Below are 25,028 nucleotides of genomic sequence, written 5' to 3'. Positions count from 1 at the left end.
CCCTTGTCAATTAACTACAGGGGTCCCTCAGGGCTCTGTTCTTGGTCCTCTCCTCTTCTCCTTGTACACAAACTCGCTCGGATCTGTCATTAGCCCGCATGGTTTTTACCACACACGTCACTGCTACGCTGACGACACCCAACTAATTCTGTCCTTTCCCCGCTCAGAGACCCAGGTGGTCGCACGCATCTCTGCTTGTCTAGCTGACATCTCTCAGTGGATGTCCGCTCATCACCTCAAGCTCAACCTTGACAAAACTGAACTGCTTTTCCTTCCGGGAAAAGATTGTCCCACTCTTGACCTGACAATCAACATCGGCACCTCTGTTGTTTCCCCGACTCAGACTGCAAGGAATCTGGGTGTGATCCTAGATAACAACCTGTCCTTCACTGCAAACATCGCTGCTGCAACCCGCTGCTGCAGATACACGCTTTACAACATCAGGAGGATACGTCCCCAGCTGACCCAGAAAGCGACGCAGCTTCTGGTCCAGGCTCTCGTCACCTCACGCCTAGACTACTGCAACTCCCTCCTGGCTGGTCTACCTGCATGTGCCATCCGACCTCTGCAGCTCATCCAGAATGCAGCGGCTCGTCTGGTCTTCAACCTTCCTAAATTTTCCCACACCACGCCGCTCCTCCGCTCCCTTCACTGGCTTCCGGTAACTGCTAGAATCCACTTCAAGACACTGGTACTTGCTTACCATGCTGCGAATGGATCTGGCCCTTCCTACATCCAGGACATGGTTAAACCGTACACCCCAGCACGTGCACTACGCTCTGCATCAGCCAAACGACTCGCTGCACCCTCGCTGCGAGGGGGACTCAAGTTCCCATCAGCAAAAACACGTGGGTTTGCTATCCTGGCTCCAAAATGGTGGAATGAGCTCCCCATTGACATCAGGACGGCAGAAAGCTTACACACCTTCCGGCGCAGACTGAAAACTCATCTCTTTCGACTCCACCTCGAGCGATAGAATTACTAACAAAGAACTGCTAACAGAGCACTTATATACTAATAAAGGACTGGCTTATCTATAGCCAGTTGAGTAGCACTTGAAATACTTGGCTCTATGAAACCTGATGTACATATATGATTCTGTTTTCTTCAAGGTTGTGTCTTCCTGGTCGAATGTTATTGTAAGTCGCTTTGGATAAAAGCGTCAGCTAAATGCAATGTAATGTAAGTAATGTAATGTAATCAGTCATAGCTTAACATCTTACACAACAGTTTGTGTAACAGCCTGCTAATGTTTGTGCTAGATTTATCCATGTAGTCTTTTGCAGTTTGACAAAGCACTGCACTCGCGTTAGGAACTGCAGATGAAAACTTTCTATAAAGGATATCTGTATCAGGCAGCTGCTTAAGGAGATAATTAACTGAGAGGGAAAGCCTTTCAGTTAATTAGCCACAGCATGCTAGCTGTTGTCGGTGACAGATGCTGTTAATCACTAGATATTTAAGTGTCACCCCTTAACCTAGCATTCTGAAAATCTGTGAAATGTAGGTAGGAGAAAGATAAAAGTAAGACATGGGGGAAAGTGTGATCTTTAATGGAAGCCAGCTGCAGTGCACGGTTCACCTACTGTGAGAGGGTGCATTGCACAAAATGCTGTTGATGTTGACTCTAAAATTGCACTGTGCTGCTCGATTGCCATTGACACTCCCCCTACTGCACTTCTCCTCCCACTGGCACGGGAGTAGGGACCATAACATGCTACACAGAAGGAAAAAACCCGCTGCACCATGAAATGTCACCTCTACGCTCACACATGGACCTCATGTAGTGACATGTCTGGGAATGAAGACAGAAATTGAACCTCGTGTTAAAAGTAGTGTGAAAGAGCGAAATGTTAGAACGTATCCTCTGTGAACAAAAATATAAACACCTGTACTACACTGAAGACAAATGGCTTTATCACATTGAGAGATGTTCTCGCATCCTCTGATATATATAAATAGTGCAGACAAGTGTCACAAAGGGAATATTTGTATTGTACGGCTGTTGTTTATTTCCCAAACACTGATACAAAATACTCCTGCTTGATCTACTTAAAAACGTTATGCACCAGAACATTATGTGAAGATCGTCTTTTTAAAAACTACCCAATTTTTTCCTGAAAATACATGTTCAACTACACATTTGGCAAAAACAACAAACCTGGAAATACAACAAAGAAATCCCTGATATGACTTGCATTTTGAGTGTAGTGTAAACGTACCGCAGAAGCACCTCTCAATAAAAACACCATTACCAGGGGGATCACAAATTACATTAGAGCTGAGTAAACACAAATCAGTGTCAACACTACATGGTTCACTTATAGTACATTTCATTCACTACACATAGCTTGTAATGGATTCCATTCCATGTACAGGACATTTTTCTATTCACTGAGTGGTTATGAGTGTGTGTGTGATGGTTTGAAAAATGAGATAGGGCAACCGCTAAAGCAAAATGCATGAATTGACTTGACAGAGAATGAGCAATATGTACTCTTAAGGAAGCAGAAAAACATATGCAGTGTGTTAATGTTTGCGTGTATGCATTTGAGAGAGAGAGAGCAGGGGTGAATGCACAATGTACTGTACATAAAGTTATGTGCAATGGGTTGGAGTGTGTATAATGTGACAGAGAGAGCATGGGTGAATGGGCAATGGCCAAGAGAGCTGTGTGAATGGAAAAGAGCAAAAGATACCATGCTCTGCAGTGTGTGTGCATGTGTGTGTGTGTGTGTGTGTGTGTGTGTGTGTGTGTGTACTGTTATGTGTTTGTGCCCTGATCAGGCGCTCCTAGTGTGATGTGTCATGTCTAGCTGTAGTTTCCTGTTATGGTTTTGTAGTCTCCTCCAGGTGTACCCATTTGTAATGAACCCAGGTGTGTCTTGTCTCGTCATTACCTCATGTATAAGGATTCTGCTTTCCCCTTTGTCTGTGGCTGATCCTGTCTGTGCAGTACGTGTTCTTGTCTGTCATTACTTTATATTTCCTTTGTCCAACCATGGTGGTAATTATTAATTAAATTCTTCTTTTGACTACTTCGGCTACCGTCTCCTTTATTATGTTGCCTTGACTCGACATTGAGCCTGCTAACAGTCAATGGTTACGTAATAGTACTGTAAGTGAGTGCAAGTGGGGCAGCCTTGGATGGAGCAGTGCTGGGGGTCCATTTCCCCCAGCACTGCTCTGATAATCCCCTCTGGAGCATCGCATCGCAGCTCTGTATTAAATCCTCTTGTCGTGTGGCTTTCTGGATGAAGCCAAGATGAGGCCGTGAGCCCTCTGGCCTCCTCTAACGGTCTAACAGAAAGCAAGAGAAGCCATCAGGAACAAAAGCGAGGAGAGAAAAATCCACGGCAGGGCCCGCGTCTGGAGCAGTAGATTAGGAGCTATGTTAAAAAAAGAAACGTAAAAAAACAACCTAGATATTTAACTCCTTATCCAGCTTTGCTGCTCTGATGCTGGTGTTCGGAGGTTTCCTAGAGAAACTGCTTTTAGCTACTACGCTCCGAGAGTCCTGCCAGACTACATACTGTATGCAAGCTCTGTTGACACGTTTAAAATAGACCGTTTTAAAGTCTTTTTTTAACTGTCAGTTTTACTTCTTTAATTTTCTGCCTTTTTATGATATATTTTATTATTCTTTCGTATTATTCATAAAAATAAACACAATGTTGCAGGAGATGCATTACAGATCCGGCATACTATGTTTCTACACCCACACAGTTGATGTCAGCTCTTCATTTATCTCCGTTTTTATTCTCTCAAGAACATTTATTTATTGTAATGGTATAAAACCGTAAAACCATTAATTTTTGTATTGAATCTAAAAGTCAGCTGGTACAACAAATACATAACGTATTGTTTTTTTCTTCACCCATAATGGAATATAATATTTTTATGACAGTTGTGTTGACATCAAGGTCAGCCAATCCTGCACAGTTCAACTCTAGACAGCTTTTGCAGATGGTTTTTGAGTTACATTCAATTTATTTATGAATGCTTTACTCCTACAGCTTGCTCACATCTCCTGCTGTGACTCATAGCAATTCTTCCCAAGTCTTGCATGAAAGTCTACTGAAGGACAGGCTTAGTTGGTGTTGCTCTGCCTGTATTGTGTAAGGGGCGTTTGTATTTTTTCTAAGACTGACGTTTTTAGAATAACACATTTTTGTGTGGATCTCAACAACAATATGATGATTCATAGTCTGCCTGAAATTGTGGGCTTATGCAGCTCAAATGAGAAAATATAACACAGACACAAGAAAACTGAGAATTCAATCTCATTTTTCTATTCTAAAGGAGAACTATGGAGGACAATTTTGAGTAAAAAAAGTACAGACAAAATATGCTATTCAGAACTTTAAAAAATCTTCCGTCCTCCCCATGATGTCCTCGTCTGCTTTGACTTCATCCGGCCTAGTTATGATTGTTCCCAAAACTGTGACTGGCTGATTAGCGCTGATGCTAACACTAATACACACACACATGGGGCGAAACCGGCGAGCTAGTTCAGGCAGTCAACTCGAGCACCAATGATACATTAACACGTGACGCGTCTCTCTTACAACCAACCAAACACAATCTCCTAAACTTGCCGCTCTATTTAAGCTGCCAGGTCTGCCTGCCTCGCTAATGCTGCTGGTCTGTCACATTGCTGATGCGTTCACTTGCTGCTGCTTGCCTGCCTCACCACCACCCCAGCTTCCACCTGTAGGCTCGGGGGATAGTTACAGTATCTAATCATCACTCAATGTTCTATGTTAATCTGTGGAGCGATGAGGCCCGAGCCTAGACGCCAAACTCAAACTATATACTTCTCATAAACATATAAAGAAACACGTGAGTTGTCTGACTGAAATGTCTTAGTTTCCAGAAGAACTACATCTGTGCACTAAAGGGAAGTTACTCTGCCACAATCATCATGATTTCTACACTTAAGTGACAATGCATTCATAAAAATTAAATGACACTAATTAAAATTGGATGCCGCTCAGGGAAAGGAGGGATATGACGTCAAGTGCTGTGACCTCAGTGCGAGGATCACACATGACTGGTCTTTTGTTGGATGGTGCAGCCCACGTGTGGGCTCTTACTGAAAAGATGTTTCCCTTGAGTCACTGCAACGGCTCTCGAAAGTGGAGAGCAGAATGTGTGCTATGCAAGATGTCTGGGTGTGTGAGAGTGTGTGGGAGAGAAAGCAAGAAAGGAATTAAACCCTTTGTACTGTCTTTACATTATAAATACCATGTGCCCAAAGTGTAACCGTCTACTGTATATAGAGGCTCATGAACTCTGCCCTCTATGAGTTTTAATCAGCTTCTGCTTGGCCGGATATTCAATGGGAGTGCAGGAAAAGAAAAAACTATTCATGAGGTACATCTCATGCAAAATGTATGTATTAATAATACATAATACTTAATAGCATGACCTGTATTGTAAGCCTGTGTTACAAGTTTTTAAGGATTTCTTAACTTTAATAATATATTATATAAAAAATATTATAATTTGTTTTAGGGTGACTTTGTTGTCTGGGGACTACAGATGACAAATAGCCTCTTGTCCCTGTCCCTGTTACATACATTAATTTAACCCTTAGATGATAAGTGGGTATTTTTTGACCCGGTGAGGTGGTTTTCTTGAAGTATCTTTGTAATTACATTTTGTTATCATTTGAAATTCCAGCAGTTCCTCAAAAAACATGTTTTGGATATCATGCCATTCAAATTAAAAATGTACATTTTAAGAAATTGTAATTTTGGTGTTTCTACCCCAAGCTTCCATAAGTGGGTCAACAATGAACCGCATGCATTTTCTATGGAATCCTCTGGGAACCTTTGATTCTTATCACCTGTTGCTGTCAGGAATACATTCACTGTGGACCACAGACGACATCACAAGTGACACCTCTCAGGAAGATTATTTTACACAGCAAGATCTGATACCTGTCAGTATAATAATAATAATAATAATAATAATAATACATTATATTTGTATAGGGCTTTTCAAGGACTCAAAATCGCTTTACAATATAAGGGAAGGTTAGGGTCGGGGGGTATAGGACAATCAAACTTGATCAACCGGAATGGATTGATGGGGGGGGGCTATGAGTAGACAAGAGGAGAAGAGATGAGTTTTGAAAAGGGACTGGAATACTGTGAGGGTCTCAGAATAGCGGAGATCTGTGCATCAAAATGACCAAAACGTTTTTTTTCAAAATGTAATTCTTTTTCCGAAAATTATAAATTGTGAAAAATTAATTAATAACCAAAATATAATACTAAATATTATACAAGTGAGTTCTCTTAACCAAAATAACAAACATTGCATAAAAACACATATTATTCTAATACGGTTCCTTTTAGACCCACTTATGGAAGAGTGAGTCCAGTCACTCGTGCATCTAAGGGTTGCTAAGGAACTAAAAGGATAGGAAAACTCGACCAAATAAAAAACAACCTGAATACCCAAAGTAGATTTTCTAAGAAAGACAAAGCATGAGTCGTTCGATTTTACAAAGTACACACTGGTCATGGAAGAAAGTTAAAGTTAAAATTATGAATAGTAATTCTGCTCAAGGTCCAACTGAAAACAGCAATCCATGACTCGGTTTCCAACAAGAGCTTGTCACTCTGAAAATAATATATGTTGAACAAATAAAAAGTATGATGAAGACACAGCTACATTACTGTATTATTATAACAGTTTGGCAATATTATTTTAATGAAAATCACTGATATTGAACCAAACCCAGATCATAGTCACAGATCTTTATCCCAGAAGGGAGTGTTTCTAGAGCCACTTTAAAATGTGCGCGTGAATGAAGAAACTCCTTTGAATCTGAGGGATGCAAATGTTGGCCTTTAAATGTGCTTTTTAAATAGGTCTCGTGTGCATGTATCTGCATGTGATTCTGTGTGCGCATACCTATCTTCCTCTTTGCTCCGAAGTGTGCATGGATGGGAATGAATGAGTATGAGCACTGCAGTGATGTCTGTGATAAAGGCGACGTGTGGCGCAGTGGATAGAGCCTTGATGTTGGGATCAGGCGGTCACAGGTTCAAACCCCACTGCAGTCAGCATGTCGTTGTGTCCCTGGGACGCTTCGCCCCAAATTGCTCCCGTGGGGATTGTCCACAGTATTGAGTATGTTAGTCGCTTTGGATAAAAGCGTCTAACAAGCGACATGTAATGTAATAAAGTATGTCCTGCAGCCTGCTCTGGCAAAGCTCACCTGGAATCTGAGTCCTGCTGTCAGCTCCCACGGAGGGGCACTCTCTAACCTTTCAAACATACGCAGTGGGTTGCCTGATTCCCCGTGACATGCCATGCTCGCTCCCTCACCGCATTAGCATAGCTGCGCAACACCTTATGTTTGGCTAGCATGCAAAGGTAAAGGATTTTTGTTTTTGTCTGCACTGTGGCTGTTGGGTAAATGTGAGAGCAGATGGTCAGGAGGGACAAATGTTTAGGGTTAGGATATCGTCTTGGGATAGGAAGCACATGCGCAAAATTGGCCAAGTTGATTTGAAACATCCATCCTAGCTAATGCTAAGGTCCCGTCACATTTCATTGTCTCTTTTCCCCTCCCTTAACTGAGGCTGATTGTGTAAGTGAGGCAGCCAAGACACAATAAAACAGGCTTCAAGGACGAGAAGATGTTGGCCGACCTGGGAGTGAGGATGTGTTGATTCTTTAAACTACACCACACATACTTGTTTGTCTTTATATAAAGTGTATTTTGTGGCATCACTATATAATCCCATCTAGGCGCCTGCATTGCACCCTGTTTGGTTGAGGCAGCCAAACCATGTCTCACAATGGAGTGTGTCCTATCACATCATACATCATAGGAGAACACTGCATCATCCTGTCATTATGTTATAAAAGACCACTCCATACATCTTCATATCCCCCATTCTGTCACTCGTCAGCGGCCACGGTGCCTCGATCTGCAGCTGATGCTGCTTCAGTACAAGAGGAGCAGAGGTGTTAACTGGGTTAAGGACCAGGAGGATTACCTGGTCCTTTGCTGCTGCCAGCCTCTCCCACTGACTCACTCAGTCAGGGTGGCCATTTGACAGCTCTATAGCACAGCCACGTCTGAGCTCTAAGAGGAAAATGGAAGAAAAAGGGGAAATGAGATGGAGGGAGTTTTACTTCCCTGACCCTGGACTTGAGGAGATGACGGATCACCATTCAAAAAGATGACACGGAAGATTGCAGTCAACTTATTTCCCCTTATAACTTGGTACTCCCACTCTCTGACTCTGTATTACTTTCCTCCTTAACCCGCACTCACAGAGCCGCTACAAGTCACTCACTCAGAAGCAAAGTGAGCCATCTTAGGGGGGCTGTATTTGATAAGCACCCCTGACTGGCAAGTGGGGCCACGACAAGGTGACTGAGCTCTGCCCCATACAAGAAAAAGGCACAGTCTGCCCTGGCATCACATCAAGTTCTGCAGGCAACAAAGCATGAACTCTAACAGCACAATAACCTGCTCTGTGTGGGCACGGAGAGGGCAGCGGAGATGCTGTTCAGATAAGTGTTTCAATACTGCATTATAAAGAGAGAAAGAGGGAAGTGGAGGCGAGGGGTGGAGGGTGCACGTTTTCTTTCCGAGCCCAGAGCAGCATCCAGAGAGCGGGCTTGGCAGGGATCCATGTGTCCCTTGGCGTTAGTACCGCAGTCACATTACATTTCCCCTCTCCACGAGATCGCTGTGTGCCCAGCCGACGCTCCCATCCAGGACATGTCGTGTCCACTTTAGACTTTAGGCTCTCTGGCTCGAGCCAATCCAACAGCTAACAAACTGGAGCAGACTATGGAGTATATAATTGTGTAAATAATTCAGGTAGTCAATGAATGAAATGAGTTAGGGTGCTTGAGTTTGATGAGCTTGCCATCTGCTGTACTGTAAACTGGAACCTGCTGAAGCTGAGTGTGTTGGACAAAAGAAAAGACAACAGAAAGACTGCTGCGCTACTTTCACATGCTTACACATCGGAGCACAACGGAGAGTCAGAACATAGCCGTGCACGTGCAGCGGGCCCCCGTGTTCTGCACATGTTGTAAAAAACATGTCAGACGTCCTGTTTGTTGATACTGACAGCCACTCTGAGATGCACATGTGCCACATACTCCCTGTGCTGATCCGGCACCAATTAATTTCATGAATGACTAACTCGTGTTTGGTAACAAAGTCCCAGTGGCTCTAGGCTTACCTCACTAACCCCCACCCCCCCAGAGGAGTGGCACAGCCAGGAATAGTCACAGGATAATGGAGTCAGAAGCGTTGTCCCTCGCTAATAATTACAGATCCAAGGCTTAAGATTAAATTCAGCAATTTAATTTTGAGCATTTTGAGTAAAATAACTCCTGTCTACTCAAGGAAGCAAAGAAAAAATCAAATCTGATGCCTTTACTTAATGCACTTAGATTAGCTGCTTTTGTTGGCTAAATGTCTGAGCTGTCACACAAACTTTCATTTCCGTGGAGCTTATGCTGGAAAGAAATGTGTGAGCTCCCTTTAAGTCTCGATTCCGCCTTGCCAAGGAGGAAACATTTTGGACAACATGGCCCTGAAGAGAGCTGGGGCCATGTTGTCTAAAATGTTGATTAGGTTTGGCATGTGTAGAGATAGATTGCCTGCCATCTTTTCATTACTTCTCTGGAACCCCCAGAGAGAGGGCATGGCGATGGACTTGAGCAGGCAAAGCGTAATTAAACTTCCACAGGCAGGTCATGTGCTGTTAAATGCTCTGCCACCATTTCTCATTGCTTAACAGTGTAGTCCAAATGATACGCTGTCACTGGGTAAATTAATTGGCATTTGGTGAGGGCAGTATGCCAGCATTGTCTCCTACATGTGTAGACTCTGTGGGACCATGAGAGGGTCCGCATGGTCTGACCCTGATTAAGAACATAAGACGAGTTGAGTACATAGCAATTCTGGGTTCTTGCACAATCCATATAGCATGTAATTTCACAGCTGTCGGACCGTTTGACCTTTGAATGCACATTTCGTAATTTGCACTGCAGCAAGTACTTTTTTCTTAATTTGCATTTGCCCGACATTTAAGAGACAGCTCATGATGTGAATTAAGAGAAAAGTCTTGCATAAACCGTGAAGCAGAATTGTAAGTGAGCAGACAAACACTGCACAAAATACCACTTCATGCTCTCGTCGAGCTAATATCAAAGCCAGAACAGCAATACCCAAACGCTAGGTACCAAAGGACAGCATTATTAATATTAAAACACAGCAGATTTAAGCCCCGCAGACAGATGTGTGTGTATGTGACCTTTTGTGTTTCTGGTGCAGCGCCAGCTCGTCTTACCTCCAAAGTAGGAGCCATCTGACAGCTTGGTCTCTTTATTGCCTTTGGTTAGCACGCCGACGACCCCGTGCTGTATGAAGTACATTTTTCTTCCGATGGTGCCCTCCCTGATGATATAATCCCCCGGCTGGAACACCTCGAACTTCAGCTTGGTTAGCATGGAGGTGACAAAGTTGGGGTCGGCGTTGGCAAACAGAGGCATGCACGCCACCAGCTTTCGACAGTTAAAGTTGATGATTTCCTGCGTGGAAACAAAGAGACAGCAGTTAGCGAGAACAGCAGAGAAAGGCATTGGCCTGTTTCAGATAAAAGAGCATATTAAAACAGCAAGAAATATCAGCTGTGTCGACATGTCTTAGTTTTTCTTTGAGCTCCTTTCAGTTTTACTCTGGTTTGGATTTGGCCTCGAGAAAATAACAAAGCTGAGTTGAACTGAGGGTAATGTCAAGCAGTCCGCAAGCTTCTGAAGGCATCACATGTGTAAAAGCTTCTTGAGACAGGAAAAGTGATCCCACCTCTCGGAGCGGCTCGTTCAGCTCTCCCAGGATGCTCTCCTCGTCGAACATCTTCCCCTGGTACCGGTGCTCGTAGTAGTCGTGGATTCTCTGCCTCATATCGGCTGGCAGCTTGTGGAAGGACATGTACTGCTCCACTTGTTTGTACTGCAGGGACACAGAGACACACAACAATCAGGTTACTCAAAGGCCAATGTGCTGAAGCTCAGCTACACAGGGAACAGCTGGCACTGAGGTCACACACACAGGGACATTGTGACGGATACATACAGGCCATGCAGCCTCTTGTAGGTTACGCAGGCCCGGTTCCAGAACAAAATGACTCAGGGTGCATCTGAGATTAGAGAGGGTGCAGTGGTAAAGTGCTATTTTTATAAGTGGGGAGTGGACTTAACACCCTCTAGGGGGGTCCTCACCTCCTCTAGGGGGGTCCTCACCTCCTCTAGGGGGTCCGGGGGCATGCTCCCCCGGGAAGATTTTTTTTTAAATATTGAAGTTAAAAGCATGAATCTGGTGCACTTTGAGAGCAAAATGAAGAGATCTATGGATACATCTCTCAACACCCAGATGAAACAGAACTGTAATCAGATTTACTTTTTCTTTATGGATATTTTACAAATCACTCCCCTTTTAAACTGTATTCTTGTTTTACTGTCATATAGTATTTCATTTTTAGTGAGTGAGTTACTCAGATGAGTACCAGGAGACAGCGGTTGGTACTCTGGTACAGTTGTGGTGAAGGCATCTGACGTAGGCCTACTTGAACCGAAATGTCTACATGCATAGCAGAAGATGGCATCTTTTTTACATGAATATTCCAGCCAATCTCTGTTTTTAAATTATGAGCTGCAAAATGAGCGCCTCACCCCACTGTACAGGCGAGTTGGGTACTTTTTTAAATATACCTGGGCAGGCTCTGTTTTGCCGAGGTCCTCTGGCACTTGCGGGCCGCCGAGGGGTGGCGGTGTTTGGGGCAATGAAGACGGCTGCGGCTGCTCCGCCTCCGTGGGCGAGGTGGGCAAAGCCGGCGAGTCGGGCGGTAGGACATTAGTGTCCAAGACAGTGGCCGCGGGTAACGTAATGTCCCCATGATCTGAACTGTTATTACCTGCAGTAGATGCAGTGTTACTGCTGGCGATAAGAGCTGGTTGTTTTAACCATTTTCTGATGTCCACCCTTATGCACCCCCGTAGAACCGGGCCTGAGGTTACGGCCAACAAGATAGCACTTTTCCAGTCTTATGTCTTTCCTCTCAGAAGACTGATATGAGGTACTAACTCAAATTGAGCAGGGTGGTTGTCCATTTTTATGTTTTCCAGTGCTTGGGATAAATAAAAGTTTAGGTTATCAAAATCATACAACATTTATTGATTGTATTTCAATACTTTTCATTCACATATAGTATCGAATAATGTATAAATAACATAACTGGATGCAGTGTACTGTTGTGTGTTGAATGTATTTGAAGGTTCTCCGTATGATCTGATAACAAATCAAATTCATGCATTTAAACCAATAACGTGAGATAAGACGAAGAACCTTAATTCAAATATTTCACTGCTTTTGTGATCCTAAGACTTTGGTAACCAAATCTAAAACACCAAAACAATTCGATCACATGAGTAAATTTGTGTTTTCACAAGAGTTTTGAAGATTTTCCGAAAATCGGATGTAACATTTTAAGCTTTTGAGCTACTTATCTCATCAAACAGTGCTCTAAGGTGAGTAATTTGCATATATAGCAATACCAGAGATTGTCCTGAACATTTTGATATTTAACACATGGGGTGCCATGTTAGAAGAAATACATTTAAAAAGGGATTTAAGAAAACATCAACAAATCGAGAAAATACCCTTAGACTCCAGAGGGTTAATGTATGTTTAACAGTGAAAAAAGCATGTGGTTGCATCATCTATCTTTATGTTGCTTATTAGAATAAAAGTATTCAAATGTGTTAGATGGCCTTTCATTGATGCTATAGTATATGACGCAGGGATGCAGATCAAAGCCCACCGAGAGCACCTCGGGAATAATAACAGGTAGAATCCTTGACCCTTAGTAAAAGGGAAAAGAAGGAAGAAGAAAAAAGAAATTAACCATTCATAGGGCGATGGTGGAGGTGCTCTTTGATCACTATTTCTATGCTGCCAACAGCCTTACCACTCAACGACATGGCTGACCTCAGATGTCTCCCTCTTTGTTATCCCACTCTACTACCATAGTCACCAATAATCTGGCAGCAGAGCATCAACACACCAATCTTCTGGAAATATAGAGCAGTAAATACGGACATGCAAGTCAAATTGTTTTTGGTGAGAAGCAGAAGAGCTGTCAGGCGTTCTGAACATCAAGAGTTGGAAAGAAACGCATACGAATCCAGTGTTACAAAACATACAGGCAGGATACACGACTGTATTATCAACACACTCTCACTCCCTAAGCGTCCAATAGCGACGTTTGGTCAGTGTCCGTGGCGTCCAATTGTGACGCTCCTAGGCTCCTTCAGCGTCATAAAGGGACGCAAATAGCTTTCAACTGATTGCAATGTATTCCCATCTGCGTCGGGATTTGACGCTCATGGAAGCACGGCATTCGTTTATGCCGGCTGCCCTTAAAGGCAATGTGAGCATCCATTCCCATTGGATAACGGAGAATTTTACACCCGGAAGTAAGTACTCCTCTTACTGTCGATTGATTTTACAGTGATATCTGCACTACTCATCGACTAAAAAACACCAGATTATCCTTGTTAATTACACAACATTGATTGGTTTAAATTGTGTACAATGCTTTTGTATTTTTCCCCTTCGATTCGGAGAAACAAATATGTTTTCTGAGTAAAGGATGGCAGAAGACACTACACTACCCAGAATCCCCAGCTATCGTTTGGCCTACACCATGTGCTCTGTTTGACAAACCACGTTTTTTTCACCATTCATTCCGATGGCTGGCGTCTATGTCACGTGATCTTCAAATGTCTCCCTGCAGAAAAAGAAAACATGGCCGAACTTCGTTTTATTCTGGGTGTAAAATGCCTATTTTAAAGTTAGTTTGGCCATTAAAATGCGTTTTGATGTCATTTGATGCGAGAAATATGAGTTGTTATTTCAGATTATGTGTGCAGTGGATGTACATGATCTTTAGTTTGCTAGTTATTACGAAGATTACTTCAGGAAATCGCGACGTTTTCATTGTTACCAAGGTGGTTGCTAGGGACGCTGCTATCGATATTATTTCTGTTATGTTGTGTAACTGTTTAATGGTGTTATCTTTATTGCTACCCCCTTCCCCGTTAATGTATAGTGTTGGTCCACAGCCTAAACATATTAGTTTAACAAAATCCGCATCTAAAGATAGCCTACGTTATTTCCCCCCTGTGCAATTCCAGTCTCACATCTCAGAGCACACCGTCATTAACAAATACCGGAAACAGACCGAAATAATAATAATACCTTATTCCGAGTGTGCTTGCTTTTCTCTTTGAAAGTCATCACATAACGGCATTGTAATACACGGTTCGGCTGCATTACATATTACATATCTGCCGTAGTTCTGTATTTATAGAGCCCTGATGAGAAGACAAACATGAGGAACTGAAAACGTGACGTGGATCATAAATATATCAGCCATTAAACAACATCTTACATTTCTTTTCACACAATGCGTCTCCTTGCAGTATCAACACTAATTCGGCTCACTTTTATATTTGATCCAATTGGTAGATAGGCTGTATTTACACCATAAAGGTGCACAGCTGATATCAAGGGACACCTGGTGGTTAAAGCATGTTATTGAATTTCAATATTTTTATTATTAGATATTAATACGATCCCTATAAAGTATATTCATTACTCGTTATTCTCTACTAATTGTTAATTAAAGACTGTATGTAATGACTATTTTGCACATCCCTTTCAAGATTTCAAGATTTTCTAAGGTTTATTGACAGATCATATCGGCCTACACAACTGTGGTGTAGTTCTGCACTGAATGAAAAACTTGGGTTGCAGGTTCCTCAATAGTGCATTACAAGACATCTATCAATATGTGTGCATACCTCCAGCAATGTTAACTATGTTGAAGCACTTATTTTAACTGATATTATACATAATGTATTATACTCTTATAGATGTATGTAGATATTTCATCTCCGGCCTTGTCAGGATTGAACAATCAATAAATAAAGAACACAGAGTTGTTGAATATAAAACACAGAATTTATGTGATTATACTAAATGATTTTCAAATAAACACAACTGCATATTTAACTGTTACACATGCTGATGTAACGCAAATGTTCCAACTTGGGATCAATAAAGTATATCTTATCTTAAGCTGATCGATGGCTACTGCCATATTTGCACAATGTGCCTCTGAACCTTGACAAGTGCATGTTTCAGGCTTATCAATTAATGTAATGTAATGTTATCACAGGGGTCACAGACATAAGACCAGCTGTTAAATAAAGCTCTTCTGACCTTAGCTGGCATGTGGGTATAATATTAATATTACTGCCCATTATGGGCACAAGCCATTTTCACCCATTTATTAATTATATGTTTTAAATGTGAGTGTTTCCTGTCCCCTAAACCTCCAGGGATGTACACAGTTTAATACTGGCAACTTCTTATTATGGGAAATACGAAAACGTCTTTTAAAACTACAACTCCCAGTAGAGACGTGCCATAGAGAACATGTTGCGAAACAGAATAGCCAGCATGTGTAGTTCTGGGGACGGGGTGGGGGAGGGGGGACGCGGTGGACCCGTTCAAATCCAGTTTTGGACAGTCTGCCGTGGTTCCATCCCATTTCAAGTGCTGTTCGAGAATCGGCTAACCCTCGGAGCACACTCTCCAATCACAGAGCTTGAGGACTATCACGGGGTTTGTCAAACAGAGCACATGGTGTAGTCCAAACGATAGCTGGGGATTCTGGGTAGTGTAGTGTCTTCTGCCATCCTTTACTCCTGGGAATGGACGCTCACATTACCTTTAAGGGCAGCCGACATAAACGAATGCCGTGCTTCCATGACCGTCAAATCCCGACGCAGATGGGAATACATTGCAATCAGTTGAAAGCTATTTGCGTCCCTTTATGACGCTGAAGGAGCCTAGGAGCGTCAAAATTGGACGCCACGGACACTGACCAAACGTCGCTATTGGACGCTTAGGGAGTGAGAGTGTGTTGGTATTATAAAACCACTTGTGAATGATCAGAGGCCGAAAATCCACTGACATCCTGCTGTGTTTCTTACTCTCTAAAATGCTCACGTCTGCAATGTTCTGCTTTTTCTCTGCTCGTCTAAATTTGGATGGATTTGAGTTGTGTTTGACCGGAGCCTTGAGAGTCCCTCACAGACAAAGACAACAGTCTGCAGTCAGGCTGTGCATGCAGATGACTCAGCTCCCTCCACTGTGACCAGCTATAAACTGCTGCATGCCCTAGCTTGTAATCGTGATTTGTAATGCATCGTGTAATCATAAATGCTACAAGGTAAACATATACCATGAAAGTATCAGAGTATAATGTATGTGGATATGCAAACATGGGCTTCTACCAGAAATGCTGCATCAGATTAGATGCATACAGTACATATTTCACCTCAGCTGATATTCATAAAATATATTTTCACTTTTTAGGAATGTCAATGGAAATATCTGGCAATTTATAAGGTTAAATATTTCATGAAACAAGAATAAGATGTGGAGAGAAGCTTCTACATATCCGGCCTCGGTGCAGACATGGATGAGTTTTGTCACGGGGTAAGGGTTTGAGTCTTTATCCCCACAATCCCTTTGGCATAAAATTGAGCATTTACTGATCTGATGATGAAATGGGATCCTCGCAGAGAGAAGAAGTGTTGCACTTGTACTCCAAGAGACAGCGGATATCTCCAGCCGCAGTCCTATTGGCTACAGAGTCACAGCGATGATGGCTTGTCTGCGTGACGCCGGGGTGAAGCTGACAGGTGTAACCCACATTCTGCATCTTGTCTAATGTCTTTATGTCTCCTGCATTAGACATGCTCTGTTTCAAAGGCGTGGATTATCCTCCAGAGTGCCTCTCAAACCTTTCATTTTTTACATTCATAAAAAAACAAGCATTTATCCTCAGCTTTTCTACACGTTACACTTTGATTCCCCGAGCATGAAAGGGCATTAGTGAAGTGAACAAACGCACAACAATGTCTCATTGCTTTTATGTTGTGATGAGTGGAACTGCACAGGAGCTCAGTGTCTCACTCAAAGGCATTTCATATTTACTAATCACGGCTGAGCGTGAGAGGAGGAGCTGACAGGGACAGGGGGACGGCAATCTTCTGATGCTGTGATTGGGCTGATGACACCCCCTGTGATGGGAAATTATCTCATTGCCGCACAGCCGCCATCACGCTGCCACCGGGAAGATCCCTGCTCCTCTGCTCTACTTGGCTAAATCAAATCATTGTCAGCATTAAAGAGGTAATCATTCCACCATCAGCCTCCCTCGCTACAATCTGACAGCCATGGGGCTCAGACTGCAGGGGGGCTGTTCAAAATGTAGGAGCTGATGAGAGGCATAGGATTGATTCTTTCTATCCATCCTTCTTGCTTTGGTTTGACGTTTGGGGGAAACATGCTAAATCGTCAGAATTTAAGATTCTTACCTCTGACACATCTGTACGCTTATTAGCAACTTCTTAGCTTAGCACAGGGGGAAACACGAGGTAACACGTAGTCTGGTTTTCTCAAAATGCGAAAAAATGGGCCGACAAGTACCTCAAAGCTCGTGCAACAAAATATCCTGTTGCTATCTGCAAAGTATGGCATCCTCAAGGTGACAACAAGAAAGTCACATAACTCATAAAAACACATGTCGTACTTCTTCTTTGTTTTCGTACAGATTAAAACAAACTGAAACATGCGAGTTGTTTCCCGATTTTTAATAAACAACTAGGAGCAAGGTTTCAATCTTCTTATCCAACTCGCAAGACAGGAAATACATTTAGAATTTCCTTAAAGAAAGAGTTTAATCTTTTAAGGTTTTATCACTGCCATATCCAGATGTTGATGATGATTTGAAAAACTATGTATTTTCTGCCAAGCAGTGACACAATGCATTCTGCAAAATCACATAGTTCTTTTAATGACAACCGTTTCAGTAGAAAGGTCCATTATTAACTGTGTCTCTGTACAAACTGCACTGTAAATAACTTAGTTTGACTTGCCGTCTTTTATATCCCAGCAGAGAGGTTTGAGTGTGAGCCCAATAGCTTCCAGCATTGGAAATATTACAGTAGTAGTAAACTCTGCCCCGAGCTAAACCGAATTGCATCTTCCCGCTTTTTTATTTCACAAACCCTTTCCCTCCGTTTCTCCGTTTCCGATCTGTCTTCACATGGCCATTCTTTGGTCGTTTTTGTTATCCGTACTTTTCTTTTTCTTTGTGTCCCTCTACGCTTTATCATCCTATTTATTCCCCCCCCCTACAGTAGTTTCATTCTCTCTCATCCAGCTCTCCAAGCAGATGCACATTCTCCGCACATACAGCATGAATAATTCATGTCCCAACAGATATGTCAGCCACTAAATTATACTTTCTAAATATGTATCTTCCCCCCACTATTCACTGTCTGTCAACTACTCCATAACCTTGTGTTGTGTGTTCAAAAGGTCTGGGACATACAATAAGACGTCCTGAATTCTGAAATGCTTGCACCCACAGATGTATGCATGAAAAATACACACTATAAACGAATTCAGGCGACCTTTCACCTCCACTTAATTAAATGCATGGTTGCAAGATAAAAATGTGAGTTAATTGATTTAGATAAACATTTTAAGTTGCAAACATTAATTTATAAGTTGTGTTGACGTAATAATGTGTGTAATTTGAACTCTGATTTCTGCGTTAATTGACTTAAAACTAAATTCAAGTTGTAGTAAGTAATGCAATTGGCTTGATAACTTAATTGTTCTACACCTTGAGTTAAGGATTTCAAGTCCACTCCCACTTAACATGCCTGGACAAGTTCCCACAGTTAAGACAAATAGAAATACTATAAAAAAGGACATTTTAAGGTGAGTATCATCTTTTGTCTTTCAAGTACAGCAGATAGCCTTGTAGTTGCACTGTATAGGCAAACTGCTGTTTGACCAAAATAAGCAGCCTTTGAACTGTGAATAGTTCTGTGAGAGGATACAAAGTAGTAGAGGGTACAAAGTAGTAGAGGGTACAAAGTAGTACAGGATACAAAGTAGTAGAGGCTACTGTGAGTTTAAAAATACTTTGGTTACTATTGTGATATCGCTTTTTATTCAAAATGAATCTCATGAAGCAGATCAAGGATGCTTCTTGAGGTAGGATCGTTATTTAGAGTTGTCATTGAAATGCAAGTTGTTGGCAGTCACCCAATCAGAATATATTCATTCTTTTTTTCCTTTTTCAAAAATATCACAATACAATTGAAGTACGCAGAGAACCATAGCCATCCGCTGCCTTGTCGTGTACCTTGGAGAAACGGAAGAGGACCTTTTCAAGGAGTTTAGTGACGTAATTAAAAATCTTGAAATAAAATCAAATCCATGGGCACAGTGACAAAAGCACTGCTCTCTGTCAGCTACATTTTGAAGCATATTGCACTTTTGGCCACACCCCAATCAATAATATCTTAGCAGCGTTCAGCATGGATAGGTGTTGACAGCAATGGCATGGGAAAAGGATTGTGTAACATTTGAAAAGTGGCTTCTGCTCTTCACTCAACCAGTTCACATATTGTATGGAACCTGCAAAAAGATGAGAAGAAACACTAAAACTTGCACGGTTGTGATTGACAAAATCTGTCCACATGCATTTAAATATGGGCTCAGAACAGTCTCATAATACACACATGCACACAGAAGGATTCAAACTTGTATTTCCGGATCCACACTTGTGTTTTTCAATACACACACAAATGTATTCCGTTTCATATACATGTAAATAAAATCCAAATACAGAAAAAAGTTTTACATATGTATTTTTGATCCTCACTTATTAGTTTCCCGTTTAAATCCTCTGAACCTGCAAACACAAACAGCGTTCTGTGCGCGGATCGCTTTGCATTCGTGTGTGGGTTTTTTGAGACTCCCCTGACTGTCAGCCGATTCGTACTTGTAATTTTTTCTATCTATAGCCAATCAGATGTCTCCTTCATTCTAAACCAATCACACGAGCGCGCCCCCACGAGGGTAAGATTACTTCATATACGCATTTTGCGCAGTCCGGTCAGCTCGCTAACCAGAGGGAGGAGCTTCAGGCTCTGCAGAGCAGCGTGTCTCCATCAGACTCAGCAGCTGATCTGATCTCTCTCTCGCGTCCGGTTATACTTCACTCGCGTTTATGTCCATATCGATCAGATCCAGCTCTCCTGATCGGCCTTTATAGAGAGCACCGATCAAGCTATTAAGAGTGAATATCGGCCGATAATGACCGGCGGGGCTCCCCCCGTTAACAGGTCACTGTCTAGCACTGGCTTCGTAGTGCACTGATCGATTAGGCTAAGCTAACCTGTAGCTGCTCCCTCCACACTCACAACAACTTCATACAGACATAAATAAAGCAGCTGTATTCGCCATACAGGAAACACACATTTAAAACGGGTTTGCCTGCCGTCTTTGTGTACACAAGCATGCATCAATGGTTTGGAAAGTGGCGCTGTACCTTAATAATATAAAGGCTTGTATTTTCGTGCATTTTCTGTTCGGAAAGTGGCGCTGTACTGAGAGTGGAGGTGTCCTGACATTAGCGCCTGCAGGCAGGCTCCATGGACCTGTCGGCTCCGGACTGCGCAAAATGCGTACATGAAGCACTACGTCATGAACGCAAGTAATCTTACCCTCGTGGGGGCGCGCTCATGTGATTGGCTTAGAATTGAGGAGACATCTGATTGGCTATAGATAGAAATAATTACAAGTACGAATCGGCTGACCGTCAGGGGAGTCTCAAAAAACCCACACACGAATAAACAGCGATCCGTGCACAGAAAGCTGTTTGTGTTTGCAGGTTCAGAGGATTTAAACGGAAAACAAATATGTGAGGATCAAAAATACACATGTAAAACTTTTTTCTGTATTTGGATTTTATTTACATGTATATGAAACGGAATACATTTGTGTGTGCATTGAAAAACACAAGTGTGGATCCGGAAATACAAGTGTGAATCCTTTTGCGGATCATGAAATACAAGTGTGAATCCTTCTGTGCGCATGTGTGTATTATGAGACTGTTCTGAGCCCATATTTAAACACTAGGCAAAGTACTCAAAAGCACCTATGTGTGTCTTCAGGACCACGTTGCCATGACTACACACACATGCAGACTCAATAGGTGAAAACAATACCAGCGTTGCTTTAGCAGCTGGTAATAATGGCTCTGAATTTGCTAAGAGTGACAGTTTAAAAAGTATGCAATTACCTAATTCATTATCTCTGATGCGCTAACCTATTATTTAATGTGCTTCAAAAGGACCTGAATATCGCCTTCATCAGTGACCGGTCCTCCCAGGATCTGACCTTACGATGGCAACCATCGTGGTGGAGGGAAACAAATGAGTAAGCATTCTGCGTTAAATGTGTTCATACTGTTTGAAATAATGACTGTCGGCAGTGTAAACATCTTTGTTACATCTTTTGTCAAATGGATGTGTGTGATCTGCAGATTGGTGGCCATTGAGAGTTTGTTTCTGTAGTTCTACAACAACTTTACAGATTTTACATATCTGGCACTGGTTTTAAATATGCAAAGGCCTCTAACTTCGATGTGATGGCAGCATGTATTTGCTGTGTCCCCATTTCCCTTGGTAATACGGCTAATGTGTTTAAACTTTATTTATTATTTGTGGGGAAATTTAAATTTGTGTTATTTATCTTTTTTTTCAAGATTTAAATAAAGCTCAGCGCAAGTTCTTTCAGGAAGACTGGGTGTATATACATTCACTCCGCAGCTGCATATAACCAGCTCATCACAGGCGTTCTCTTTAACCTATTACATTTCACCTCATTCTCCAGCAGCCAATCAACGTGCTGCAGCCAAACTTTAAAATGGTTCTCCTCTCTCCTGCAGTCAGCTGTGATTTCAGGTGTTCATGCACCTTATCATACGGCATGTGTTAATAAATGAATTCTCTCCTGATTGAAACATCATGTGTTAAAATAAACAACTGCAGTTCAAAATAAAAAGTGAATTGCCTAATATTTTTGTTGTGGAATCAATTAATTTCTTTCTTTAAAGGCAAAAACATGAAAAAGCTAAGAAAAAAAACTATTGAATACAATATATTTGGAGCAACTTAATTTATAAATGGTTGACAACTTAAAAACGTGTGTTCACAATGATGGTAATTAAGTACATACAACTTAAAATTCCTTTTAAATCATGTGGTAAAACTAGTCGGAACAACTTACTGTAATCTTTTGAGTAATCAACTTCAAAACTTGTGTTTATGCTACCAATTATTAAGTAAGTGGAAATTAAAAACACCTCATTGTAGAGGAAAAGCCTTCTCCCCTAACTCAAATAACTTTGTTGCTTTAAGACAATTTCATTAGAAGTTGTCTTAACTCAATAAACATCGATGCAAATTGTTGCGTTGATTTTCTTTGTTGAGCCAAGGCATTTGTTTTTAGAGTGTGGGCAAAAGAGAACGTATCGAAAGCGCATTATCGAGACTGTTCACCTGCTTTATTTGTGACATACTTTCATGAGGGAAAGCTCAGTCTTGCACACGGGAACGTGCACGGGGAGCTGTTTATGAGTAACTAAGTATTCTGCCACTACGAGACAGGTGGTGTCCTAAAATGACAGCGACAACTTATTACATCTCCGCCAAATTGAGTTGTCATTCACTCAGCATGTAAGAGCTGTCACTGTGAGCATAGCATTTAGCCTAAAGCACCTCTGCGCCCGAGTACCGCCTCACACAGCTGCTAGCATGCTGTAGAATCTTAATTTGTATTGCATATAGTCTGCATATAGTCCTTTTCTCAGTATGGAATAAAACCCTACACCAGGGATCTTCAATGTCCTTTGCACAGATGACACTTGTGAAATGTCAGGAAGCCAGGGGCCAGAAAATAAACAAAGATCATTCATATTTATCAGATTACATAATAAACATTCAACGAGACATAACTCATCTTTCTTTGTCTGAAAACTCAGAGACCCAAGGACTGACACTTTGCCTTTATGCAAGATGAATCCCTTTAGGTGAAAACGCTTTAATTAATGAAAAAACATAAGCTTTACTACTATTTCTGAATCATTTGTGTTTCCTTTGCTCAGTGTCTGATCCCAATGCCCTCTGAAGTATAACATGGTCAGCATGTCACATGGCACCCTATCATGGGCTGGATTTGGCGCATGCAGCTTAAGTTAAGTGTCACTCTTCTAGTGACCTTAACACGTCCTTATTTACAGCTAGGAAATAACTACACTAAGCACACATATGAAAAGGTTAATAGAAATACCCAGAATGAACAATTCCTCTGTAAGCAACAGGGATCTGCATTGATCATTAAGTGCTTTATTTTCTAGTGATTTAATTAGGCCACAGTTAGTTAAAAGGGTGCGATTGATTAAAGTCACTATGGTGCATTCTAGCCTATTTAAGCGAGGTCATTCTCTTGCTCTTAACACACACCATGTTGCTACTGCCAATCTAAAAATACTACAGTATATTGGTATCATTCTTCCTTTGGTTTTGGCCATACTGTTGTATACCTCTGGGGCTTGTCAAGGGTCCTTGACTCAGTAGTAAAAGTTGTGTAGCAGACAAGGAGAAAAGGGGAATGTAACAGGGTTTAGATGAATGCCCTCAGTCAGGTCCAGACTAATGAGAACAGCTCTCACTGTGAGGCAGAATCAGACGTAAGCTCCTCAACTTGTTGACAGCTGTGTCCTTGGGTTGATTGCACGAGGAAATCATGACTTAACCTCTGGAGGCCCCGCAAACCTTTTGTTAGATGAACATCTTTTTCATATCCTGGGGTTTTTAAGGGCTTGAAAAATCAATCAACACAGACATGCCTGAGTGACAGTTTCAATAAGGAAACTCTTAAATTGCATATTCTACTAGTTCTCTTACAGCAATAATCCATGTCTCATTCCTCCTTGGAAATAAATCAAATCTGTAAATCCAAATGTACTTCTCCTCATGACTATTTACTGTATTTCCAAAGGTCTGGATTGGGGGATTGAAGTGTCGGAACAAAAGATCTCTAGAGCCTCTTCACCCACAAATAATCAGCTTTGGGCCTCTTATTAACTGTTCCTCAAAGAGCCATGTTTAATTGCTATGTGTTAATTAGAGACTTAGAGAGGAGGGGCTGCAGAACCCAATTGCCATTTCCTTCTAAAGCCATTTGGGACTGGCATGCCACAACCCGCCCATATCCAAGTCCCTCCTGGGCATCCCTGATTTCACAACTACCAACAAACAAACATCACTCACTTATCCCACGCTGAAAAATGTTTATCATATACTTTTAAAACCTGAGAGGATCAGGCAGCTTATATAAATGTATAAATGTTCTTTTAGTCTTTATTATTTACCTACCTTATTGTTTTATTTATTTTGTAGGTCTTAATCTTTTTGTTTTTATTTCTATTGTACCTATATGTTCACTTTGTTTTATGGGGGTTTTATATTTTATATTTTTATTTTATTTTGTTGCATTGACTCAGTTGTCTTGTGTCTTACAGAAAAAACATTATTTATTTTATTTGTATACATTTTACCTCCTCTATTAACATTACATTACATTATGTCAGGACCTCAACACAAACTGATGAACCTAAATGCACGACCCAGAGACAAAGCCTTGAATGTAAAAAAAATGTATCTTTTATTCCAAAGATCAGGTAATTCCTTTTAACAGAGTAGGTACTGGAATTAACAAAAGGCGCTCACAAGGAGGACAAAACTATGCATAACTAAAGAGAACTTAAGAAAGAAACGTAAGCCTACAAAATAAACAAAAGCTGACATGAGTAAAAGCGACCCTTTCTGAGCTGAGGCTTGGCACGACCATTCGGGGAAACAAACAGGACGAACTGACACAGGACAGGGGAGAGACAGGACTATTTAAACACGAGGTGAGTGGGAGCAGGTGGAAACAATCAGGGGCGGGGCAGACTGGTGATGGCGGTAAA

General features: G+C 41.7%; 1 protein-coding gene across 1 annotated transcript in view; it reads right to left on the bottom strand.

Annotated features, from left to right (window-relative positions):
• Positions 1-25,028, bottom strand: part of hcn4 (hyperpolarization activated cyclic nucleotide-gated potassium channel 4) — a 93,824-nt gene that overhangs the window by 5,883 nt on the left and 62,913 nt on the right. The window contains exons 5-6 of the mRNA XM_034112451.1: positions 10,859-11,005; positions 10,344-10,584 (exon numbers count right to left, since the gene is read on the bottom strand). Of these exons, the coding sequence (XP_033968342.1) occupies positions 10,344-10,584; positions 10,859-11,005 (388 nt within the window). The remainder of the gene's footprint in view (positions 1-10,343; positions 10,585-10,858; positions 11,006-25,028) is intronic.

The sequence above is a fragment of the Pseudochaenichthys georgianus genome, chromosome 3 (assembly GCF_902827115.2).
Source record: "Pseudochaenichthys georgianus chromosome 3, fPseGeo1.2, whole genome shotgun sequence".
NCBI lineage: Eukaryota > Metazoa > Chordata > Actinopteri > Perciformes > Channichthyidae > Pseudochaenichthys > Pseudochaenichthys georgianus.
Note: the sequence above shows the minus strand (reverse complement) of the source record. Positions and strands in the feature narration are given on the sequence as shown.